General features: G+C 41.9%; 1 protein-coding gene across 2 annotated transcripts in view; it reads left to right on the top strand.

The window, feature by feature from the left end:
- Positions 1 to 24,756, top strand: part of LOC137435414 (zinc finger homeobox protein 3-like) — a 427,890-nt gene that overhangs the window by 35,430 nt on the left and 367,704 nt on the right. For both annotated transcript variants that reach the window (XM_068129189.2, XM_068129190.2), the window contains exon 3: positions 1,774 to 2,267. In XM_068129189.2, the coding sequence (XP_067985290.2) occupies positions 1,774 to 2,267 (494 nt within the window). The remainder of the gene's footprint in view (positions 1 to 1,773; positions 2,268 to 24,756) is intronic.

The raw sequence follows: 24,756 nt of genomic DNA, 5'->3' as shown, positions 1-24,756 counted from the left end.
ATGTGCTATGTCTTACACATTGGGCAAAGTCGAGTTCCCAAATTGCTGTTAACGCAAAAAACAAGTTTTATTTATTTATTTTTAATATGCATTTCTTAAAGTGAACATCTTCTGTTCCTGTCATGTTTTTTTGTTTTTTTTTAATCAGAAAATGTTGTTCTTGCAATTTAGAGCCAGTCATTTTTCAATTCAAAAAGTGTCTTTTCCATTTCCAAAATAAACTAAATTCCGTTTCAAAAAATAAATTCCGTTTCGTGGTATCAATGGAAAAGGAAGCATTTATTTGTGCTCTTGCTATGGACAAAATACAATTTTCTTCAAGTCTCCTCACCTAAAATCCTCCACGGTGACCTGGGGGGAGGGGGGGAGGATGTATTTTGCCATTAGAGTGACGCAGACATGCAGGGAATAATAAAATGAGGATAAAATTATAAACGGAAGGTGGGAGAAATGTCGAAACTGGATCCATGGGACGTGGTACTTTAAATTAAATTGACATTGTTTACGATGTCTGTGTATGGTCACCTACAAAGAAAGTACACAGGTGTGGCAGTGTATACATTGACATAAACACACTAGTGTTTCTTTGATGTTTTTGATTATGCTTGGCCATCTCATCTGTATTCTGATGAGATGCACCGTAAAAAATAGTTTCTCCAAAGTTTCACGCAAGCACATGTGATGACCTGACCGACATTTTGTTTTCGCCAGCAATCATATTTTCCACAAAGTGGGGTGACTTTCAAATCGGATTTCACTTTGACCGGGCTCTCCAGAGATTGTTAGATGGAATGCATTCAGTATTTGGTTCCAGCAATCGAGATGGAGATTCACAGTGAAGCTCGTCCAAAGAAGCTGCGATTGACGTGAGCACAGCATTGGCTGTGCTCGCACTCTCGTATAGATTGCGGTGTAATTTTTTTTCCCATAATTGCGCTGTGGGAATTAAGTCTGCGGAGAATCACACAAACAAAATGAAACAAAATAGTGAATATTTTATTTATGTTTCGACGTAATATCACTTTTGCATATTCTTGACTTCTTTCTGTAATTTACTACATTCCATTCTTTTAAATGTCAGATTCAGTTTTCCATTCCAAGTCACCGATTCCATGAATTCCGTCCATTTTGAATGATCAGGGAAAATCACTGGCTCTACTAAATAGAAAAAAAAGAAAAGTTTGAGGAATGTGGTTTGGAGGAGGAACACTTGAAAAAAGCTTGTACATTATTGGCAAAATCTTGACTCATAACCAATGGATTAAATTTTTTTTAGCCTTGAAACATTGTTTTTGTAAGTAAAAATAAGGGCTAGTAATTGTTGGATCAAGAAGATTGTTGAATTTTGTAGAAGCATTTGTGATAATTTCTTTTGAAAGAGGTACTTTTAGGATTTATTTTAGAGAAACAACTTTTACTTAATTTAGATTTTTCTCTTTGACAGGACAGGTGTAAAAATCATTACACTGTCTTTGCATTCCTATGGGTCAGAAAAGTAAGTAAGGTTGGGAAAGATCTTCCTGGCAGGAAAGGTGGGCCACCCTTTGAGTTCAAAACAAAGGTATATTTTTTATAGGATAGTTGTACTACCTGTATGACCAGCTTGTCGGATATTCATCAAAAATATAATAACATTTGTTGTTTTGTACTGAATATAACAACTTAATTCCAGTGCATTATCAAATCATCTCAAACACTTCACCATTTTTATCGCATACTTTGACATGTTCAGGCTCATGATGATGGGGGTGCTTGTGTGTGTCGTACTGCTAGGTGGAGCCGAAATGGCCGCTGATGTGCGGATAAATGCAACGCGACATAGCACGGACGAAAGCACTGTGGGTCCCACATCAGTACCAGAAGAGTCTGAGCCATGTCTATTCCAGTGTAGCGTATGTAACGCCTTCAGCACAGACAGCGTGGAAGCCCTCGCATTGCACGCCTCAGCTGAGCGTCGACTTCCGGAGGACGAGTGGAAGGCAGTATCGGCGGATGGTGCGCATACCTGCCGCCTATGCCAGTATGCCACTCCGCTACGAGCCAACTTCCAGCTCCACTGCAAGACCGACAAACACGTTGCAAAGTATCAGCTCGTAGCACATATCCGTGAAGGCGGCCAGGCCAATCAGTGGCGCCTCAAGTGTGCTGCACTTGGCTCTCCTGTGCAACTCAAGTGCAACGCATGTGACTACTACGCTAACAGCCTGGAGAAGCTGGGCATGCATACATCCGGCCAGAGGCACGAAATCAGCATTGGCCTCCATCAGGTGAGCACTTGGGCAAAGAAACATATATATGCTGATCTTGTGTTTCAAGAATATTTAATGTCATTAAATGTGTATTTTGAAGCTTGTATGGCTATAGACATCATTTAATCTAATTACCAACCTTTCACCATGTTTCTGATAAGTTGTGGCTTTTTCATTATTTAATTCTCTTCTGCAAAGAGTGCCGGATTGGAAGCCTGGTGTTGGCTTAGCGGTTAGGGTGCCGGCTTGGGATCCAAGGATCCTGGGTTCGAATCCCGGTCGATCGCTAAATTAACACCAGGGGGGTTGACTCAGCCTGTCATCCTTCCGAGGTCGGCAAATTGAGTACCAGCTTGCTGGGATGAATGATCCCGGTGTGTACCCCGGTTGAGAATAGGTACACCGTATCCCTGCGCATCGTAAGAGACGACACAGGGTTGACGCCAGGAAGGGCATCCGGCCATAAAAACATTGCCGCAAACAGGGAACCATGAGCTCATGAGACCCGCAAGGCTAACCCCCACTCTCGTGGGGAAAAATGGCCTTAAAACGATCATTCATTCATTCATTCATTCAAAGAGTGCCGGATTATTGGACCTTAAGACAGCACTGTTTTGCTGGATGAAATCCTTACCGTACAATAAAAGAACAGAAAAACATAGGAGTCAATAAGTGCCAACAACATTCAAAGTTTTTGATCAGAGAATTGAATTCTTCATGTGCAATGATGGAAGCTCACTTGATTCATGATTGACTTAAATCCATCCAAGGCAGAATATCATGCATTCAGTAAGATAATGAAGAATCACAAGTGAATAATACCGCTCAACCTGTAATGAGGCAAAAGCTTGCAAAACTTTTGCCAACATCACTGTTTCACCTATTTCAAGGTGAGAGACCTTTTTTAAACCCTTGAGGTGCATGGAATGGCTGTCATTAAATGGCATGAAGTTATGTGATCAAATATAATGACAGGTCTCTCCGATTAGTTGACTGGTGCAAGACGCCATATTTTATAGAGCAGTTGCATAAGTTCATGGTTTAGGTGAGTGCGGTCAAAACTTTAATCTGTGGAAAAGCAGTTATTTATTTTAACTCACCTGGGTGCATGGTAGGTGATTCTAATTTTTTTAATTAAGTGACAGAATTTCCCTAAATCACATGAATCGTCTCTTTAGTGTTGAAATATGTGTTCCTTTCTGAGACACTGTTTGCAGGAACACAAGCTTTTTGCCTATTTTAAGATGAGGCCACATAGGCAAAATGGAGATGGGCATGGTAAGTTTATTATTTGTAAGTGTTGGAGACACTTAAGGATTTGATGAGGGTAGATAAGTGTAGGGATATGAAGGGAGAAAAAGGAAAATATGTTGGTGGGAGAAACAGGAGTAAGAGGAAGGGAGGGAAGTGGTATCCATAGCTGGAGCTTACAAGGGTCACGAAGTACTGTACCACCAAGTCACCAAGTACTATATACCACCAAGTCACCAAGTACTATATACCACCAAGTCACCAAGTACTATATACCACCAAGTCACCAAGTACTATATACCACCAAGTCACCAAGTACTATATACCACCAAGTCACCAAGTACTATATACCACCAAGTCACCAAGTACTATATACCACCAAGTCACCAAGTACAATATACCACCAAGTCACCAAGTACTATATACCACCAAGTCACCAAGTACTATATACCACCAAGTCACCAAGTACTATATACCACCAAGTCACCAAGTACTATATACCACCAAGTCACCAAGTACAATATACCACCAAGTCACCAAGTACTATATACCACCAAGTCACCAAGTACTATATACCACCAAGTCACCAAGTACTATATACCACCAAGTCACCAAGTACTATATACCACCAAGTCACCAAGTACTATATACCACCAAGTCACCAAGTACTATATACCACCAAGTCACCAAGTACTATATACCACCAAGTCACCAAGTACTATATACCACCAAGTCACCAAGTACTATATACCACCAAGTCACCAAGTACTATATACCACCAAGTGACCAAGTACTATATACCACCAAGTCACCAAGTACTATATACCACCAAGTCACCAAGTACTATATACCACCAAGTCACCAAGTCCTATATACCACCAAGTCACCAAGTACGATATACCACCAAGTCACCAAGTACTATACACCACCAAGTCACCAAGTACTATATACCACCAAGTCACCAAGTACTATATACCACCAAGTCACCAAGTACTATATATCACCAAGTCACCAAGTACTATATACCACCAAATCACCAAGTACTATATACCACCAAGTCACCAAGTACTATATACCACCAAGTCACCAAGTACGATATACCACCAAGTCACCAAGTACTATATACCACCAAGTCACCAAGTACTATATACCACCAAGTCACCAAGTACTATATACCACCAAGTCACCAAGTACTATATACCACCAAGTCACCAAGTACTATATACCACCAAGTCACCAAGTACTATATACCACCAAGTCACCAAGTACTATATACCACCAAGTCACCAAGTCCTATATACCACCAAGTACTATATACCACCATGTCACCAAGTACTATATACCACCAAGTCACCAAGTACTATATACCACCAAGTCACCAAGTACTATATACCACCAAGTCACCAAGTACTATATACCACCAAGTCACCAAGTACTATATACCACCAAGTCACCAAGTACGATATACCACCAAGTCACCAAGTACTATATACCACCAAGTCACAAAGTACTATATACCATCAAGTCACCAAGTACTATATACCACCAAGTCACCAAGTACTATATACCACCAAGTCACCAAGTACTATATACCACCAAGTCACCAAGTACTATATACCACCAAGTCACAAAGTACTATATACCATCAAGTCACCAAGTACTATATACCACCAAGTCACCAAGTACTATATACCACCAAGTCACAAAGTACTATATACCATCAAGTCATAAAGTACTATATACCATCAAGTCACCAAGTACTATATACCACCAAGTCACCAAGTACTATATACCATCAAGTCACCAAGTACTATATACCACCAAGTCACCAAGTACTATATACCACCAAGTACTATATACCACCAAATCACCAAGTACTATATACCACCAAGTCACAAAGTACTATATACCATCAAGTCACCAAGTACTATATACCACCAAGTCACCAAGTACTATATACCACCAAGTCACAAAGTACTATATACCATCAAGTCACCAAGTACTATATACCACCAAGTCACCAAGTACTATATACCATCAAGTCACCAAGTACTATATACCACCAAGTCACCAAGTACTATATACCACCAAGTACTATATACCACCAAATCACCAAGTACTATATACCACCAAGTCACCAAGTACTATATACCACCAAGTCACCAAGTACGATATACCACCAAGTCACCAAGTACTATATAGTATATACCACCAAGTCACCAAGTACTATATACCACCAAGTCACCAAGTACTATATACTACCAAGTCACCAAGTACTATATACCACCAAGTCACCAAGTACTATATACCACCAAGTCACAAAGTACTATATACCACCAAGTCACCAAGTACTATATACCACCAAGTCACCAAGTACTATATACCACCAAATCACCAAGTACTATATACCACCAAGTCACCAAGTACTATATACCACCAAGTCACCAAGTACTATATACCATCAAGTCACCAAGTACTATATACCACCAAGTCACCAAGTACTATATACCACCAAGTCACCAAGTACTATATACCATCAAGTCACCAAGTACTATATACCACCAAGTCACCAAGTACTATATACCACCAAGTCACCAAGTACTATATACCATCAAGTCACCAAGTACTATATACCACCAAGTCACCAAGTACTATATACCACCAAATCACCAAGTACTATATACCACCAAGTCACCAAGTACTATATACCATCAAGTCACCAAGTACTATATACCACCAAGTCACCAAGTACTATATACCACCAAGTCACCAAGTACTATATACCACCAAGTCACCAAGTACTATATACCACCAAGTCACCAAGTACTATATACCACCAAGTCACCAAGTACTATATACCACCAAGTCACCAAGTACTATATACAGAGCGTCGGTTTTGCTGTCGCAGTTTCTGTGGCTAGGTTTCCAATCCCGGATGGGTCGCCACTCCGACACAAAGTCAGGGCAGGAATTTGGAATTTGTTCATGGTGCCGACGAAAGCTCGCTGACTCTTTATGAAGGACACCATGGGATCCTTGACATCCACCATCTTATGCCGGGAGACAGGACGCCCAGTTTAACGTCCATCCGAGGGACGGCACAAGCATTGATGAATTATCCAGGCTGTAAAACACCAGGACGACAGTTGATAGCTGGGTCGAGATTTGAATCCAGGCCAGATGGCTCAGAGACGAGTCTGCCTACCTCTTGGTCTACCTGCCAGCTTAGAAGGGTGGGCGAGACAAAACTCCCATCGCTTTTCCAGACGTAATATGTAGACGGGTTTCCCATCCATTGAGCTTTGTGATTATACACAGGTATAGATATCCGTTATTGATTTGGTAGGTTGCAAATGTTTTCACTTCGAATGGCTGAGGCTGCATTTTGGATTGCTGTATTTTCATGCCTGAAAAATCCTTTCTTTTTGGAGAAAATCTGTGTCCATCACACGATTAATCACACCGTTCCATTTAGGCATCACAAATGAACAGCTGATACAAAAAGAGACAACAGCAAGTTATTGTTAATGGAAATAAAAATATTTTGCTAAGTATGAAATTCCTTTTTTTTCGAAAATAAACTATACACAGCCATTTTCCTGACCTTTAACAGTCCAGGCCTTTGACACCCACCAATCAGTGATGACATATCACATGACATCCAGCACAAGGACTTATCCATGGTCATGTGACATCATCATTGGCTACTGTGATTTCTCTCAACTTGGTAATAGTAATATTTGAAAAGGTCATCCGTACGCCTATTTTGAACTTGAAATGTTTTTTTGGCAAATACATATATTCTCATTAATTAAAAGTTTCTCCAAGAGAATATTAATAAAATAAGCAATGACGATGGATCCTGTGAGATGAATTTGCAGAATGAATGAATGAATGAATGAATATGAATGATCGTTTTAAGGCCATTTTCCCCGCTAGAGCGGGGGTTAGCCTTGCGGACCCCATGACAATCATGGTTCCCTGTTTGAGGCAATGTTTTTATGGCCGGATGCCCTTCCTGACGCCAACCCTTGGTCGCCTCATTACGATGCGCAGGGATACGGTGTACCTATTCTAAACCGGGGTACACACCGGGACAAATTTGAGATGGAGAAGATGGAGAAATTTGAGATGAATTTGGAGAAGATCCGAAAAGAAAGTCTCTCGTTGCCGAGCCACTGGTAATAACAGCAGAAATCCTCCTGGTTGGACGTAGAAGTCAGCTCAGGATCTTAAGATGAATTCCAAGTGACCTTCTGAATAATATGGCCTCTGGTCTACCTGTGTTAGGAAGTGGGGAAAAATGGGTCCTCTTCTTTTTTTTTAATGAACTTCTTTCAAAAGGAAAACTTCCCACATCAAAAAGGCAGACAGAAAATATTCACTCAGACATGAAGATATTAAGTGAGATATGTACATAAATTGCTGCTTTGACCAACAGGAAAACCTATCAGCACCTGCCTGCCCTCACCACATGGTGGTTTGGTCTTCTGATTGAAGAGCCGAGAAGATTGAGCCTGGAACTTGAACCCCAAGTGTCAAGGGCCATACACCGTGCCCCTCCGCAAAGCAGGAAACAAATGGCTCTGATACTATCAGTAGACGGATTGTGGTCAATGGACGAATGATGAGCAATGCAGAGCAGCCAAAGCAGATTCATACCCATAGGCATCTGATGGCCACAGTGAACATCGGAACATTGACGGCTAATTGCTGATGGTGAGGTGTCTCACTAAGACAGATTATAGTGTCAAACACTAGGTCATTATGGCCTTTCGTTCCTGGAGACATTCCGGTAAACCACAGCTAGGCTCTGCTCTGTTCTTTCCATGAAAGAACACACATTAGCACGCCTGAGTGAACACAGGTCAAGTTTGAGGTTTTTTGAGGATTTTCAAAATGATTATCTCAATTTTGTAACTCACCATTAGCTGCTAAGGCCTCCATTGTCTCTGGGATCTTTGGTGCTGTCCCACAGAGACACGGTTTTGAAAGATTCCTCCCTGAACATCACCATTCCATTCCCTTGCGCTAACTCAAGCCAGCTCGGCATGCATTCCTCCACAGCATGAGCAAGGTAACTCCAGCACATTGCGATGCCTAGAGTCATCTTTTTGATCAATGCCTTGTGCTTACGGGATGTCGTGAGCAAGTGAGCCAGGAACCCTCTTGCTCCGAAACATTCCATTTGATATACTCCTACATTTCTCCAGCACTCTCCGCTCTTGCCTGTGCATAGAGCTTAATTTTGACTCCATTAGTGAAACGGCGGGAAGGTGAGACTGTGAGATGTGGATCCAGCGCCATATGCATCAGTGTTTGGCGTCAGTCGCTAGGGTAATGGCAAGGGGCCCTTCACCCACTGAAGGTCAGAAGCATTAGAGCGGCTGGGCGGAAGGTTTGCCACAGTCAGCCAAGCAGAACCACATGGCTGCTTCTCTCCTTAATGTGTTTTGCGTGTTGGGAGTATGGACAGGCTCACATCAGATGTGGGTCACCACAGCTTAAGAGCAAATCACAAACGTGTAAAGGAATGCCAACCTGCACGAGGATAATTGATTCAACATCTTTTCTTCGATGACGTGATTCTAGAAAGGGGGGAGGCAGAAGGAGATGACAGAACAAGATAATGTGTGTGGAATGCAATCTGGAAATGTGTTTGCCAAACCTGAACTAAGATAACCAAAGTACGCTCGCATCAGGGTTGTGAGTAGTCATCAACCTCTACATGCCACTTTTACTGAAGCTGGACCAGTCCTGCGCTGCCGGGTTTTGCCATGATGCGATTGGTTGAGCAAAGGACAAATGCAAATATTCATTGGGTGAGCTGCAATCTTGCATTGTCTAAATGGGGTGAGCAGCAAAGGCAGCATTAAATAAATAAATTGACTGCTGTAATAATTGAGCATCTCGGGGCAAGAGTGGTTTACCAAAAATAAAATTTGAGTTGTCTGCTGAAACGACATTCTTAAAGCCATATCTTTCCACTGCAGGTGTGCTCTACATCATATTTAGTACGAGTGCCCACCTATTCAAGTCTTTCAGGTCCGATCGATAAGGATTTTCTGTTTTATAAACGTTTAAGTGATTTCCTTTAAAAAAGTCACAAAAACGACTTCTCCCACTAACTCGTTTTTGTAAGCGCACTCGTTTTTTCTTGATATCAATTAATCAACATGTAAGCAGCAAATTAGAAAATAAAAATTTGCTTTGATTAAAACATCTGACTAGATCATGAAACTCGAGGTTCCAGGGAACCTGAACTCAACCGGTCTATATCAATATGGTTAGAATATGCATAATAGAACCACAAACTATATAGTTTATATGTGCTAAAGAGGTACGGTAACGTTGAAGGTATCGCATGTTTAAACAGGAAACTAGAAAAAATTGAGTTTTAAGTGAGGCATGAAAAGTAAAACTACAATTACTTTTCTCTGATTTCAGACTTGAATTTATTATATGTGTTGAGGTTTGTTACATACTGTCGACACACCAAGTTTCAACCTTCGAGCTACATTAGGAAGTACCAGATTGACAAAAATTGATTTTTCAATATGGCCGCCCTGCCACGCCCATTTTTTGGCGTGCAACGCCCAAATGCAATCCCAAACTAGTTTATGTCTTAAAGATGCTGCATATCAAGTTTCATCAAATTTAATCAATATTTGTGACTTTTAGAGCATAGACGTCGAATTGTTTACAGACGACAGACAGACAGACAGACAGACAGACGACAGATGGACGACGGACACTGCGTGTCGACAAAAACTCAGCTGGACATAGTCCAGTTGAGTTAAAAAAAATAGGAATCCGCATGAGATGAAAAAAAATTCCATGATGTTTTCAATGGATGTTGGACACACACGTCATTGTCACACAAACATCGTCACAGCTCTACCAAGTTTGTCCAATTGTTTTGAATCTCTCATGATCACTTTACGATTTTAAAGGTTCACAGCCACGGAATCTCACTCAAAATACATTTGATGTCATCTAAATGAGTCTTTTTATGGTGAATTCAAATATGGCATTGATTTTTTGTTATATTCACTCTGAAACATTAAAAATGAAAGAAAACCGAACCACTTGGGAACGCCCCTCAAAATTCTGCCCCATACCTCAAAGCCGATGACGTAATCCATGTGACGTCACCTCCAGAACGCAGCTCGCTCACAAGCACGCTCCACGTACATTTGCTTAATACAAATCAAACACTTGTTTTAACTCCAATTTACATTCTGTTTCCAGATGCAGAGTAAGCCTGGTGTTGGCTTAGCGGTTAGGGTGCCGGCTTGGGATCCTAGGATCCTGGGTTCGAATCCCGGTCGATCGCTGAATTAACGCCAGGGGGGTTGACTCAGCCTGTCATCCTTCTGTCGTCGGCAAATTGAGTACCAGTTTACTGGTAATTCCCTTTGTGTCTCAAGATGACGACTAACAGGGTTGGCGGCAGGAAGGGCATCCGGCCATAAAACATTGCTTCAAAAAGGGGACCAAGGTGCCCGAAAAAGGCTAACCCCTGCTCTGTGGGGAAAAATGGCCTCTAAAGGTGGTTCTTCTTACATTCTGTTTCCACTTTTAGTGAGAAGTAGGGGTCTGTGCAACCATTCATGAACTTTATTTGGTGCAAATGGGATAATTTTTTGTCGGGTTACCTCAGACCGTGGGTTGGTAATTATATAATTCACACAGTGCAATACGTGCAGGCCGCTCCATGGAGCGACCTTGCGGGCTTATCAACGAGGCGAGGCGTGACACACATGTGTCTCGGCATACCTCAGATCAAGTTTGAAAACCAGCATCAACCGTGCATAAATTTGCATATTCGATCATTTTTGACAAAGTTATGACACTTTGAACTTTGGTAGGGGACATGTATTGCAGCGCAATACTCAGAATGCTTGTTAGTACGAGTAGTACGTGAGCGTGAACGAATTATACGGTCATGATTGATGATGATATCTACATTGTATCCAGTCAACACTTACGCTCTTCTTTTCCGTTTCTCAGCTGCTGTTCTTCCACCTCTTTTTTTCTCTGGGTCGGGCTTAATTCTGCATTTAATTACCGGAACGGCATCAGGCTTGAGCCGTCTCAACTTTCTGATGTTGAATTCTGAGTACAGGCCACTGTCGTAGTCACTATCGCTGAAGTGTGCGCTACATATGACGCTGGAATCACTTGGTCCTTGCCAGTTTGACCTCGTCAATCTTACCTTTCCCGTCCAGATTTTCCGCAGATTTGCATCCTTAGGAAAAAGGTGAAGACAAACTCCATCTTTTGCTGTGTTGTTGCAACCTGCAACAAGGCACCTTGCAGGGTTTATTAACCGATGAACTTTGGAATAACTCGACGATCGCAAATCAAAAGTAGAGTACGTACAAATTACACGGAACGGATCACGGGCCGAAGCATAGCGAATCGAGATGGCATGGACTTTGTTCTGGAGGTGACGTCATACGTCATGTGATCTGGTAGTAGTGAAATTCGGTTTTTTTTTAGGGCGGGGCTTAGCAGGGTGCAAGAGCGCTAAGGAAAAAAATATATATATAAAAAAATTAGCTATTACTTATTATATTACAAGAAATCGATTTCTATTTTTAAAAACTGATACTCATACAAATAAGTCAAAAATGTTCTGCATTTCTGTGCACCATTAGTGTTCGATTTTTTTTTTCTTAAAGTAGTTTTTATTTCATTAGTCTCGCCCTGAACGGGTTGCAAAACTTTTGCAACATGTCAGTGTGTGTGTGTGTGTGTGTGTGTGTGTGTGTGTGTGTGTGTGTGTGTGTGTGTGTGTGTGTGTGTGTGTGTGTGTGTGTGTGTGTGTGTGTCTGTGTGTGTGTGTGTGTGTGTGTGTGTGTGTGTGTGCTTGTGTGTTGTCATCTCCATATGTGGGTTTCAGAAGGTGGAGCGGAGCCTCCCCAGGTCTCAAAGTATCCACCGTGTGTGTGTGTGTGTGTGTGTGTGTGTGTGTGTGTGTGTGTGTGTGTGTGTGTGTGTGTGTGTGTGTGTGTCTGTGTGTTGTCATCTCCATATGTGGGTTTCCAAAGGTGGAACGGAGCCTCCCCAGGTCTCGAAGTATCCACCTAGTGTGTGTGTATGGGTGTGTGCTCGTTTATGTGTGTGTGTGCATGCACATTGTTGTTGTTGCCTGCTATCTCCACACGTGGGTAGGTTTCAGGGGATGGAATGGAGACCTACCAGGTCTCAAAGAATCCACTTCCCTGTGTGTGTGTGCGTGTGTGCTCGTAAACTGTGGAATAGGTGCCTAAATAGGTTGGATGTGTAGCAGACACCGATTATTGGTTGGACCCATTGCCCAAATGCTGGTGGGGCACAAGGGTTCATGGTCACCATTCTATGCTTCTGTTTCTATGATCACCATTTCTGTTTCATATGTCACCATTTTATGATCATCATTCCATGGTGACCGTGAAACATATTTGGCATTTTAGATGACGATGTAATTGCTTACAAACTCCACTCTTGGTGGGAGTGCACTCCATGCTGATTAAGCCCAGAGAGCCAGAAACATGTCCAATTGTCCATGGATTGATTTCCTTCCCAAGTGGTGGGCTGATATTGCTTTACAAAAAAAAGGTTGGCGTGTTTTTGTGTCTTTCACAGACTGCAGTGGCAATGCTGGAGGTAGCTATTTTATTTGTTATATCTTGTTTCCCAACTGTAAAAAAAAATCCTTGTAAACGATGCATTGGAGGCCTAATTAGGGTGGATGGGTGGTAGGCACCCCATTTTGGTGAGAATCCTTGCAGCAAAATCTGGTTCGGCACAAGGGTTCCTGGTGAACATTCCACGGAAGATGCACTATTTGGCATATATTGGTTCAACACATCTGGTTTCAAAACACCTGGGACCCATGCATTCCCTCGCGGACTGTCTTCAGTCAAAATCCTTAGCGTCATCCTGTTTTGGCCCTTCAACCTCCACATGGTCTGCAAGATGGGCCAGCAGAGGCATACGCACATCCATTTGCAGCAATGCATACTACCATCCCAGTCAGCGAGAACACAAACCACAACAAACAAAACAACATCTCGCATTCCGAGAAATAGATGCTGGAGAAAACACCAACCAACCAACCTCACAAACTACACCGCTTAAAAAAACAGCCAATCTAAACAAATACCACACCACACATAAATTTCTTAGCACTCATAATGCACTACACCAGAAATAACTGTTGGAGTGGAAGGAACCACCAACCTCACAACCTACACTGGTTGACTGGCCTCAATAAACCTCCTCCAAATCCAAAGTGAGCCTTTCTCCAATACCTGAGCCACATTGTCAGTCATCTTCCATGTACCCTCACACAAACTCCAAGTTGAGGCAGAAAACCATAAAAGGAGTTAGAACATGTCCTCTACACCCCGCATTAAATGGCTGACAATATACTTGCCAACCCTTCTCCCTACATTCTGCCTTGAATGTTCTGTACCTTCTCCTCTTAATCTCATGCACCTCCTCCATGTTGTTCTCCCAAGAAACTGACAACTCCCGCAAGATGGTTTTTCCCTTCATGCGTGCCTTTTTACATCATGAACCATTCTTGAACCGCACCAAGCCTTGCCTTCCATGCTGTACTGTTCCTATGACATCCTTCTAGAACTGCTCCTCCTTCTCATCTACCTCAGCAATCACCTTCCATTTATGACCTGTATTTTATACTAAAATAACACACAAAAAGATGAAGTAGAAAAGGCACTGCAAATCACTAAATGCAACCAAGCTCGACTCCACAACGTTGCAACAACTAAGAAAGAAGACGTGTGTGTGTGATGTTTCATTTGTGGTGATGTCCTCAAGTGATGTTTCATTTGTGGTCCACGCACTCCCTCAAGCACAAAACTCCAGTTCCGGTACTCAGCCATTTTTATGTCAAATTCGCAGCTCATTTCCAGCCACGTGCCAAAGCTGGGATTTTAGTGTGTCATGAAAAGTCACATCATCATCATCATTGGGATTCTGCTCCTACATTACAACTGGCGTGATCACAAGTGTACCATGCTCTTTACAGATGGTTGGTGCTGCCAAAGCAGTTTCTTGGGAAGGGTTATACTGGGTGGTTTGCCATTGCCCTCCCAGCAGGAGTTAGGGCAGGAATTTTGAAATTGGTCATGGTGCCCACGATAGCACGCCAACTCTTCACAAAGGACACTGTGGGATCTTTAACTTCCACCTACTAATTCCAGCAGACGGGACGCCCAGTTTAACATCCATCTGAGGGACGGTACACACATTGATGAATCTCCCTGTCTGTGAAACACCAGGATGACAGATTGTAGCTGTGTTGGGATTCAAACTGAGGCTCGACATACCTCTAGGCCATCCTGCCAGCCATACTGAGCATTTACCTGAGCCATTATGCAAGCATTTCCTTGCTCACATACTTCCGGGTTTCCTTGTTTCCGAATTTTCTGTGCTGTGTAGGTATAGTATGTTGGCTAGCTGGTTATATCCTTTGGAAGTGAACGAATGTGCAAGGCATTGTGGGTTGGAGTGCCTGTATTGTGTGGTGAAGCAGTGTGCTTAATGTGTGCTTAACACAAATAGACACACACACACACATACCAAAACCCACACATGTGGCTAACATAAAGTGTATTCATTGCTGCCACGACTGGATAGTGATGTTCAAATTGGGAAATAGCTAGGTGTTCTGTGAATTGAGCAAGGCCGGAGCGTAAAGAGCATTACGCAAGTTTCCCTCTCACCTCCTCACCTACAGGGACGAGGGAGGGGGGGTGGTGGAAGATTTTCACATCCAGCTGTCCATCAATGTGTGAGACAGGCCTTTGACCGTTCCTGGTGCATGATTTGACGAACCATCAGGGCTATGATTGGTGTGACCACTAGGGGCAGAGCACACTGGAATAGTCCACATTTGGAGAGTGGCATGTCTATCAGCACATGGAGGGTAATGATTTGCCATCGCACTTTGGTTGGGGAGATCCTTATGGTATGCACTGCCAACTATCCTTATGGTATGCATGGTCCAGTGCCAGCAGTCAGCAGGGAGGAGAAGTGGCCATAATTGTTGTGCTTGCCTCTCACTTGCTGTCTTTATTCCTGGAACTGACGGACCATGCACGTTTGGCTCTATGCTCTGCAGACAGCCAGCTATGCCCTCCTGCCAGCATTCTGCTCGATGACTCTAGTTCTCTTGTGTGTTGTATGCTCGAGTTTTGCAGCAGCCTGGGGTCCTAGGCCCTGTACCTTCCATACCTCCTGTCCAGTTATTCTTTGTATGGTTGTTTGCAGCACCTTAGAGGGCTAGACCTGATATCGTTTGTTTGTTGCGCGTCTACGATTTCTGCACAACCATAATCAATTATTTATTTATTCCTTAAGGAGTGAGTGCATCACTGTTGCTGCCATTTTTTCTCACCGATGTTTGGGCCCATTTTGAACCTTGCATGATTAACCTTATAGTAATCCAGATTTATAACTGGCATCATTATAACCCCACAGGAATAGGGGCCTACGTTAACGGATCAGCATAGATCCGTGTAGATACCCTGATAGTTCAGCTAATTCTTGCAACTGCAAGTTCAATCTGAAAGGTAAATGCTTCATAGTGGTTGCATCCTATTGGGTGGTTGCTGTCCACGTGATAATAGTTCTATTTAAATATATACATATACATGATTAATCTCCCATGCTCTTCTGGCCAAAGAAAGCTACATAAAGCAACCAGCAAAAGCTACACAAGGTAAGCCCTTTGCTCTTTCAAACCTTTCAAATCTTCTGCAGCTGCAGACATTCACAAACTGTAGAAGGCCTACATCCATGAGAATCCCAATGCTGTGCACACCCGTCTCAGCCGCCGGACCGATTTCATCACCTGTTGACGAGTCATTAGCGACAGCGTAAAGAGAAAACTTATACCGAGGTAAGATAGCATCTACTGAGGCTCCCAAGCATGCACGACGTGCAATGCCAATATCAGTTAACATATAAATAACTAGAGTACATAGAACACATTACCCCATGCAGTGTTGACGTCTATACTTAAATATAACTAAAATAATGATTTTAAAGTTCATTAAAAAAAATTCAGAAGTTTATTGCTTTTGAAGCAGTCTTGTACATCAATCACCCTTATGCACCACCTTATTTAACATGTCCAAGTATTGCTAAACATAAGGGTTTTGAATGTCCAAAGAAGGCAATTTGTATTCTACAGTGTTCAAGTATATAATTCAATTGAAATAAAATAAGGATTGTAAAAGTCTTATAAATAAATTAATTCTGGGATTCACCATCATTTTACCACCTTTTTGCAGTGTCTATTACACCACCCTATCTAACACGTGACATTATGTATTTGTGCGTGGTGTTTGTGTCCTTTATGATGTCCTTAAAAACAGTGAGTTTCCTGTTTGTAATGATTTTTTTCATTTTTGTTTGACTGCTAGGCAGGCACATAGAGAAAGAAAATATCTATGCACGTATGATCAGGACGGATTCAGAGACAAATTACTGTTAAACAGCAAACTTGTTTTCCTATTCATGTTCTGATTCATGTTCAAAATATAACATTTATTATGTATTACCTCCCCAAACTCCGGTTACGGTGCACCTCAGAGTCTGGAGCGGGAACACGGCAGAAAGATTTGGTATTTTGCGTTTTCTAATAAACCATGGTAAAACCACAATAATGCAATTGTAGAACAAAACAAGTAATTGTATTAAGAACTCTCACATACAGAATAAAAACACTATTAAAGAAAGTACAATGAAAATGTCACTTGCATCAAATGAACAATACATATGATGGTACCATCATTCCCCAATGCTCTGAAAGCAAGGAACTGATGATACGCCAAACATGAGTGGGATGTGACATTCCTCAAAGTCCGTGCATGGATCTCCACGCTGGTTGAAGATCGAGGTCATGCAGAATGGCAAATCAATAGGCAGGTATTGGCGCGACTGGATGATGAGTTATGAGGTGAGAGGTTGATATGGGAATTGAGCCGATAGGTAAACCAATGGCAATCAAAACGACGAGGTCGATACGGAAATCCCAATGGCAAAACAAGATGCACCAAGTGGACAGCCTCTTCTTCTTCGAGGACAAAATGGCATATAGGCCCGTAATGGAGGCGCTTGATTTCTCCAACGATGACTCACACTTGGTGATAAAACCTGAGATGCAGGTTTAATTGCACTCGCAATATATGATGATGTCGCAAACAATCCCTTTCATGGGAAGCCTCAACTCCTTCACGACCAATATCAAAAAAGTCCGCTCGCAGCCTCGACGCGATTCACGCCGGTATCACTTTCCTGGCCGTTCTCCCCCTCCTCCTCCACCTTCTGGCTCTTTGCCGCGTTTTCCTTTTTCCTCCACAAACATTTGTTTTTACCTTTTACTAAAGTCATCTCAATTTCACACAAAAATCTTAACAACAAAATCACCTGACACTAAAAATCCTACAAGTATATAATAACAACAAAGGCGGAAGTGATGGATCCGTAACACTCCCCACCTTCAAGGAAGAAAGTTTGAACACGATGAAAACTTTCTTTCCATACAAAAAGTATCTTTAACACCCAAAAGTAATACTCACACCCTTTACTACCGTGTCTCCCACACCTTTCCTCCAATACCTCTATGGAACCCAAATCCACATCACCTTCCTTCTCATTCTCTTCAGAGCACTTCCTATCCATAGCACGAGTCACTGCACATGATGGAAAGATACCCGGAATCTCCTGCTCCAACTGCGTTTTGAAATTTTCCATACTGGGCTTTTCAACCAACATTGGATTACCTGAAACTCAACCACCAGCCAAATCGTTCCCGATAATAAAAGAAATCCCCTCCACAGGAAGAGTGGCTTGTAAACCGATGGTGATCGGTCCTGACACCAACTCAGACTTTAAATGGATCACATGAAGAGGAGCTTTAACGAAGCCATCAACCCCCTATAAGAGGACACTAACCGCAGTTGCAGTTTTTTCAGACAATGGCAAAATGTCCTCGAGCATCGAAGATTGATGTGCTTCCATGTCCCTCAATAACATAACAAGTCTCTGGTTAGTCAAGTCTCCATCCAGTGACACAAACCCCTCGGAAATGAAAGGTTTGTAACCCTCTTGGACAAGGTCGTTCTCTGATGCAGTAAGTTTGGCACAGGGACCTTCACAATTCACTGTCCTCCAAGGACAATTTCTCAAACTGGCCAACGCATTCGGAGTTGAAGTAGCCTGACTCTGATCCTGATTTCTCCTTTTCAGGGCATAACATTGGGACATCAAATGCCCAGGTTTCTTGCAAAACGCGCAAGTAGGCCCGGAGGAAAATCCCGTGGTCTGCTTCGGGCCTCCTGGAAGATAGGTCTGCCTTGGACAGTCGGTCTTTTGATCACTAAAATTTGAGGCTCCAGATTTTGCTCGATACTCCTCTCTGGGCCGCCTCCATGAGAATTTGCTCTCCAAACCTGATTTTATGTAACTCCCCTGGCTACCTCTAGGTGGGAAATTAGGTTTGTGAAACCCCATCCTGTGGGTCAAGGCATAGTCATCTGCCACTGTTGCTGCCTCATACAACTCAGGTACTTTTCTTTCATCCAAATGAACTTTAATGTCCGCGCGTGGACACGCTGTTTAAATATTTCCACCAAAATCAATTGTCGTAAACGGTTAAAGTCTTCCCCAATCTCTTTCGAGTCACACCAAACATAGTTTCCTTCTCTCTGGCAAACTCCACATGGGTCTCATTCTCCTGTTTCCTGGCAATCCTAAATTTTTGTTGGTAAGCGTTGTGGACCAATTCATAGGCTTTGGGAATGGCTTTCTGAACTGTCTCATAATCTGCACATTGGTCATTCGGTAAAGCCAAATGGATATCTTGAGCTTTTCCCACCAGAAAACTTTGTACTCACATAGACATGACTCCACAGGTCATTTTAACATCTGAGCCACCTTTTCCAAGTGTAAAAAGAACTTGCCTACCTCTTTTTCACTGAAGGGCTTTTTCACCAGTCTTACCTGCCTACCAATATCCCAAGAATTCTGACTTGTTGTAGAACTATCCGGCACAGATAAGATTTCTCTCTGTCCTCCCAGTAATTCAAGCTCATTGAGTTTAATTTCCCTCTGATACTCCATGTCCCATTCCTTGAAGTCCCTTTCAGCTCTCCTTTCCTCTGCTCTTTCCTCTGCTCTTTTCTCCTCGAGTTCTCATTCCTTTTCTACTCTTTTCTCCTTGAGTTCCCGTTCCTTTTCTGCTCTTCTTTCCTCTGCTCTTTTCTCCTCTTGTTCCTTTTCTGCTTTCAAATCCAACTCTTTTAATCTTTCCTGGCTCTGCAGTTGCAACTCCATTTTCCAAAACTCCATGTTTCCTTTTTCCTCTGGTAACCAATCCAATGCTACCTCTTCCCATTTTCTCTCTCCCACTAAATGTTCTACCACCAACGTCTGAATCTCTGCCTTCTTCATATTATCTCGGACCTCCAAGTTACAGTATTTAGCCAACGTCCTAAGTTCCGATCTTTTTAACGCCTGGAACTGTGCCTCATTAGGGGACGTCACAAAATTTTCCACATCAAACACCATTGTGACTATTAGTTAGCAAGCCTGTTAACCTTCACCCAAAAATTGTGGCTTCAGTCTAGTCACTCTCCCATAAAGCCAAGATTTGTGAAGAGCTGCAGAGACTGTTCTTCTGGCAGGTTTTCCCATCTTAGCCAAGGAGCTCTGCAGTTCTGTGTTCATTGGGTTCTTGGTCACCTCCCTGACCAAGGTCCTTCTTACCCGGTTGCTCAGTTTTGTCAGACGGCCAGCTCTAGGAATAGTCTGGGTAATTCCATATTCTTTCCATTTCCTAATGATGGAGCTCATTGTACTTTTGGGAACTTTCAAGACTCTAGAAATTGATTTATACTCTTCCCAGATCAATGCCTCCTCACAGTTTTATCTCGGAGTTCTATGGACAGTTCCTTGGACTTCATGGTAGAGTTTTTGCTCTGACATGCACTGTCAACTGTGGGACCTTTTTTTAGAAAGGTGTTTCTTTCTAAATCATGTCCAATCAAATGAATTGGCCACTGAACTCCAATCAAGTTGTGGAGACAACTCAAAGATGATCAAAGGAAATTGGATGCACATGAGCTCAATTTGGAGTGTCTAGCAAAGGGGATAAATACTTATAGACTCGAGACATTCCATCTTTCCATTTTGAATGTACATATATGTAAAGATTTCTAAAAAAAACATTTCACATCCACTTTGTAATTATGGGGTATTCTGTGTAGATCAGTGAGAAAAGAAATCTCAATTTAATCCATTTTAAATTCTGGCTGTAACACAACAAAATGTGAAAACGTCGAGGGGTGTGAATACTTTCTGAAAGTACTGTACATATATACAGTGCATTCAGAAAGTATTCAGACCCCTTCACTTTTTTCACATTTTGTTATGTTGCAGCCTTATGCTGAAATCCTTTAAATTCTTTTTTTTCCCCTCATCAATCTACACTCTACAAAATCTACAATCTATGGAGTGCCATTCTAGTTTGATTTTTTTTCTAGTTTGTTACTTCCCTTATACCATCCCACGTCATGAGAAGACATATGCACACACAGACAAGCACACCTCAACACATACACATGCACAGCTGCTCATTTGTCATTTGTATACATTGCAGTGTTTATATTCGACAGTTTATAAGTTTTTACTACCAGCTCTTCGAATAAGCTCGAAGCTGGCAGTAATTTACTTTAAAGTTTCATAAGTATGAGTAACACTGTAACCAAGTTCTAGAACATGCACAATGTAAATTACTCCCTATGTGAGATATGTTATAGATGCTACTGGGCTAGTAGGATGGTCTATATGTATGCACATTCCCTCTGTAAACTGTCCTCCCAGTATTTCACAGGCAGTGTAATTTATCAATATGTGTGCCGTCCCTCGGATGGATGTTAAGCTGGCATCCAGTCTACTGGCTTTAATTTGTGGATGTTAAAGATTCCACGGTGCCTTTCATGAAGAGTAGGTGAGCTATCACCAGCATCCTGGCCAAATACCTGCCCTAACCTACAGGGGGAACTGCATCAGCAGCACAGCTGCACTGCCAGCAATGATGCAACTGGCAGCCGCAGGCTGCATACAAAATAAATGAATGAATCTATGCTAATCAATCTCTACTTGATAATGAACTGCAAACCCAAGACTCAATGTAAAACTCAAGAATATTTTCCTTTCCAATCTTTTTTCAGCAGGGCTGATGATTTTTGTATTGTTACTTTAAATTAAATTGGCCATGAAGTACTGTGCTCAATATGCATCATGGAGGGGCTGTTTATTTCATTTTCTTCAAAGTAGTAAACTTAATCAAACAGCATCTCATCAAAAATCTTTGCAAAAACCTGTTTTGTATAGTTGTGTACTTTCTTCGTTATATACTTTTTCGTTAAAAAAAGAAACTCACATTTATACCTGTTGATGAAACCTCCTAATGAATAAGACTATGATCTGTTTTCTTATATGAAATAAATAATTAATTAACACATTGGCCAGTGGTAGAGAGTGACTAAGGTATGTTGTGCAAGTGGCCTGGAAACCAATGGACATCCTATCGTGAAATATGCTCACCTCGTACTTTGTCGAGATTAATAGTTTTAAGGTTTTCTTCCTTTGGTGAATATTTTTTTGCAAATGGCAATCTCCAGTGTGCATAAGGATTTAAAAAACATGAGGGAATGAACATATCAACATATTTCATGAGGAAGAATATATTTCACTCGCAGGGAACCATGGAACATCCACATAATGTAAAAAACCCCCCCCCCTCACCCCACCACAACTACTCAACCACACTCTCCCACCACCACAATACAATTCCTCAACCCCCTCCCCACCCCCCCCCCCCAACAAAGTCCCAACTCTGTCCCATCTATGCTTTCTCCACTCCCCTCCCAACCCCAACTCTGTCCTTCCTCTCCCAACCCAAAATCTGTCCTCCCTTGCCGCCCTCAACCCTCCCACATTGATCATTACATATTTCTCCATTACCTCATTGGAACAGTGGAATATTTAACTTTTCCCCTATCCAATCATGCTATTACAGATTTCACAGAAACCACAATCAAAACAACTCCTACATGTCATGGCTCATCACAGTCGCCTGTCCAACTCGCAATTCTTAGAAATATTAAGAAACCCCATGGAATTGCAACTCTCAAGTGACAATGCGAAGCATAATTGTACCAAATAAAGACCTAAACCAATTATATTCTTCCTGATGCATATATACACATCATTAAAAGTAAATAATGACGTTTTTTCCTTGCACAATCTTGAGAGATTCCCAGAACTCCTCAGCAAAAGACCGTTATAATGCCATGAGTTTTATGGTCCCTGGTTGAGTCGTTTAAGAGAAGATGGCTGTGAAGTACTGTGAAAATGCTCCCTCTCCCAAAAATATATTTTTGCTTCTCTGTCCATCTTGTCCACTCCATGAGTTCTCCCCTACCCCTCATCATTACCGGCATCCCTTGTATGCCTGTTTCCGTCTATTTTCTCCATCAGCCCTACTGTTGGCATTTCCCTCTTCTCTTTGTGCTGTTCCTTTTGTTATGTTGCATTCTGATCCGCTCTGTGTTCTATTTCTTCCATGAGCCTTGACTATATGTCTAAAAAATAAATTGCAGGAAATAATAGCAAGGACCCACGGAATCTCAGTGGTAAAAGCCCCTGCTTGAGAGAATGACAGTTATTGGGCGGTGTATAAGGCAACAGACCGTTGCATCAATCACTGAAAAAAAAAAAACCTGGCTGTGAAGCAAAAACATGCCCACTGCCTATATGCATATTGGTAATACATCGTGATTATTTAGTTCGGATAGATTCCAATTGCACTGGCCCAAAGTATGATGCCAGAGGCCTGGAGCCTAAGGATTGAAGCCTGGGGCCTATACTTACAATGACTTTCCCAAGGCCTGTGAAGCCTATCGGCTCCAATCTTTCAATATTTGATGATCCTTTTAACAGTTGCTTTGGTTGTTCTACACTGAACGGAAAACATTTGTAGGGAGGGCATGGCGATTGTGAATATAAATGACAGCTCCGAAGATGGTTTTGGCTTCACATACGTAACAAGTACAAAAAGTTTTAATTAAAACAAAAGCCGCGTCGATGTTACACAATGCCTAGATGCAGCTGTGCCTATAACGTCGATGTTATAGGCACAGGACATTCCTATTGATTCGATTACTTGATATTATTTTTGTGCAAAGTGAAAATATATCTCGGCAATTTCCCGTGTGTGGCGACGAATTTTTAATATATCTCGGCATTTTCCCGTCTGTTATTTCAGGCGGTGTATGACTGACCATGCCGCGATTTAAAAATATATATATCTCGGCAATTTCCCGTATGTGGCGACACGTGAACGAAGCTATGCTCCTCTCTCCACATTATTGTGACGACGTATAAATTAAACATTTCATCGTGACGATTGTCATCAAATGGACGAATTTTTAATATATCTCGGCATTTTCCCATCTGTTATTTCGGGCGGTGTATGACTGACCATGCCGTGATTGTAAAAAAATATATCTCAATGGACTTGAAGTTACAGGCCTTTGAGAATTCATTTCGTTCTATAAAGGGCAACTTTCATCGGATTTTCTTCCCGTTTTTTTTCAACCGAGTCTAAAACTATGTTAGCGACTGTGAACAATGAAATTATATATCGAATTTGATTTGAAAGAAAACTGTGTGAGAGAGGAAGACACCACGGGCCTACAAAACAGGCTTCAAAGCTATGCGAGTTAATAAAATGGTGGATATTTGTTTATATGAAACCTCTCCCACAATGGGTGGAGCTATGGTTCCCAGAATTGGTGGAGCTTTGAGGTTTTGTCTTCTCTGCAAGAACAACAAGAAGAACAAGAAGAAGAAGAAGAAGAACAAGAACAACAACAGAGGGCACTCTATGACCAGCGTCTTGCGACGCGGCTAAAAATGGTGGCCGAAAGATTTTTCAGATTACAATTGTGGTTGGAGTCAAGCCAGCTGTCCAACCAATGGGTGGAAAGGAGCATTACACACGGAGAGACGGAACAACAACCATTGTTGTAAAAATCAGAGTTACAACATTGGCTCAGATCATGAGTTTAATCTCAATCGATCCCGAACAATAACTGTAAAGAGAACCAGCGAACATCATATCAATATTCAGGATACATCTGAACTAGTAATGAGTTTACAGATG

This window comes from Myxine glutinosa, chromosome 9 (genome assembly GCF_964187855.1).
Source record: "Myxine glutinosa chromosome 9, kmMyxGlut1.1, whole genome shotgun sequence".
Lineage (NCBI taxonomy): Eukaryota > Metazoa > Chordata > Myxini > Myxiniformes > Myxinidae > Myxine > Myxine glutinosa.
The sequence above is the reverse complement of the archived record's forward strand: the minus strand, read 5'-3'. Positions and strand labels throughout refer to the sequence as shown.